The 2507-nt window shown below is 56.2% G+C and overlaps 1 protein-coding gene across 1 annotated transcript; it reads left to right on the plus strand.

Moving 5' to 3' along the window:
* Positions 1–4: 4 nt before the first annotated feature.
* On the plus strand, positions 5–2501 carry MRPL4 (mitochondrial ribosomal protein L4; the record flags this gene model as incomplete). Its single annotated transcript, XM_014956631.1, has 4 exons — positions 5–115; positions 223–332; positions 2174–2244; positions 2350–2501. Coding segments are annotated over 4 exons (438 nt in total), but the record flags the coding sequence as incomplete, so codon positions are not given.
* Between the last annotated feature and the right edge of the window lie 6 nt (positions 2502–2507).

Here is a 2507-nt window from a genome sequence, read left to right on the forward strand (position 1 = left end):
CCTTTTAGGGGGCATCGCCCACGGGCCGCGGGGTCCCACCAGCTACTACTACATGTTGCCCATGAAGGTGCGGGTCTTGGGGTTGAAGGTGGCCTTGACGGTGAAGCTGATGCAGGTAGGAGGTGTTTTTTGGGGGGGTTTTGGAGGACACGGTGACCCCCCCCATCTCCTTCATCATCTCCCCCCCGTCCTTCCTCTTCTTCTTCCTCTTCTTCCTCCCAGGATGACCTCCACATCGTCGACAACTTGGACCTCCCCACCGCCGATCCCCAGTATCTACTGGACCTGGCCCGATACCGGCGTTGGGGTCGCTCCGTCCTCATCGTCGATGTGTGAGTGAAGAGTTGGGGGGGGTCCCAGGAGCAAGGGGGGGCTCTCGGGAGCAAAGAGGGGGTCTCAGGAGCAAGAGGGGGTTGTCTAGATGTCTGTCAGATCATCCTGAGAGCCATCATGCGACGCCATGAGGGCCACCCGTGCGATCTGGCCCAGCCAGCACGGGGTTCATGAGGGGCCAGGTCCTGCTTGACCAACCTCATCTCCTTCTATGACCAAGTGACCCGCTTGCTGGATGAAGGAAAGGCTGTGGATGTTGTTTATCTGGACTTCAGCAAAGCCTTTGATAAAGTCATAGAATCATTGAGGTTGGAAGAGACCCTTGGGATCATGGAGTCCAACCATCTCCCCTACTCTCCAAAGTCCTCCCCTACACCATGTCCCTCAGCACTGCATCTAAACGGCCCTTAAACACCACTCTTTGGGTGAAAAATTCCTTCCTAATGTTCAATCTAAACCTCCCCTGTTGGAGCTTGAAGCCGTTCCCTCTCCTTCTATTGTTAATTACCTGTGAGAAGAGACCAGCACCAACCTCTCTACAGTGTCCTTTCAAGTAGTTGTAGAGAGTGATGAGGTCTCCCCTCAGCCCCCTCAGCCACTCCTCATCCGATTTGTTTTCCAGCCCCCTCACCAGCTTCGTTGCCCTCCTCTGCACTCGCTCCAGCACCTCCAGATCTCTCTTGGATTGAGGTGCCCAAAACTGGACCCAACACTCGAGGTGTGGCCTCCCCAGTGCTGAGTCCAGGGGCACAATCACCTCCCTACTTCTGCTGGTCACACTATTTTTGATACAAGCCAGAATGTCTCCCACAGTATCCTCCTGGAGAAACTGGCTGCCCACAGCTTGGATGGGAATATCCTCTTGCTGGGTTAAAAACTGGCTGGAGGCCGGGCCCAGAGAGTGGTGGGGAATGGAGTTAAATCCAGTTGGCGGCCAGTCACGAGTGGTGTCCCACAGGGCTCAGTACTGGGGCCACTTCTCTTTAACATCTTTATCAATGATCTGGACGAGGGGATCGAGTGCACCCTCAGTAAGTTCTACATTTGGGCCACAACAACCCCATGGATGATCCAGGCTGGGGGCAGAGTGGCTGGAGCTGCCCCATGGAAAAGGACCTGGGGGTGTTGGTGGCCTGTGGGCTGAACAGGAGCCAGCAGTGTGCCCAGGTGGCCAAGAAGGCCACCAGCATCCTGGCCTGTGCGAGTAGGCCCCGAGAGGTGATTGTCCCCCTGGACTGGGCACTGGTGAGGCCTCACCTCGAGGCCTGTGGCACTGGTGAGGCCTCACCTCGAGGCCTGTGTCCAGTTTTGGGCCCCCTACCATAAAAAATGACATTGAGGTGCTGGAGCAGGTCCAGAGAAGGGCAACGAAGATGGTGAGGGGTCTGGAGAATAAGTCTCCTGAGGAGAGGCTGAGGGAGCTGGGGGGGTTCAGCCTGGAGAAGAGGAGGCTGAGGGGAGACCTCTTTTCGGTCGGTCTCTTTTCTCAAGTCCCAGGCGACAGGACAAGAGGAAATGGCCTCAAGTTGCCCCAGGGGAGGTTCAGGTTGGATATTAGGACAAATTTTGTCACTGAAAGGGTCATCAGACACTGGAATGGGCTGCCCAGGGAGGGGGTGGAGGCCCCATCCCTGGAGGTGTTCAAAAGCCGGGTTGATGTAGTGCTGGGAGGTCTGGTTTAGTGATGCTGCTCCTTGTTTGTTGTGTGGGGCTTTATTTTGGTCAAAATTAGGTTGACGGTTGGCCAAGATGATCTTTAAGGTCCCTTCCAACCTAGAAGATTGATTCTGGGATTCTAGGGGTGTCCTCCCCCCCCCTCATTTCCCCCATTTCCCTCCAGCAACGAGACGCCGGAGAACATGGAAAAGGCCGTCACCGCTTTGAAAACCATCAACCTCATCCCGGCGTTGGGTGAGAGCTCCGTGGCCTTCTCGGTGTGTCCCCCCCCTCCAAAACTTGATGCCCCCCCCCAAACAAATCTAATGAGCCCCCCCCTTGTCTCGTGACCCCCCCCAGGTCTCAATGTCCACAGCATGTTGAAGCACGAGACGTTGGTGCTGACGTTGGACACCATCACCTTCTTGGAGAAGAAGCTCCTCTGGCACGACACCCGTTACTCCCCCCTTTACCCCTTCTCCATGCCCTACAGTGACTTCCCCTAAACCCCCCCCTTG

The sequence above is a fragment of the Calidris pugnax genome, unplaced genomic scaffold (assembly GCF_001431845.1).
Source record: "Calidris pugnax isolate Ruff unplaced genomic scaffold, ASM143184v1 scaffold345, whole genome shotgun sequence".
In the NCBI taxonomy this organism is placed as follows: domain Eukaryota; kingdom Metazoa; phylum Chordata; class Aves; order Charadriiformes; family Scolopacidae; genus Calidris; species Calidris pugnax.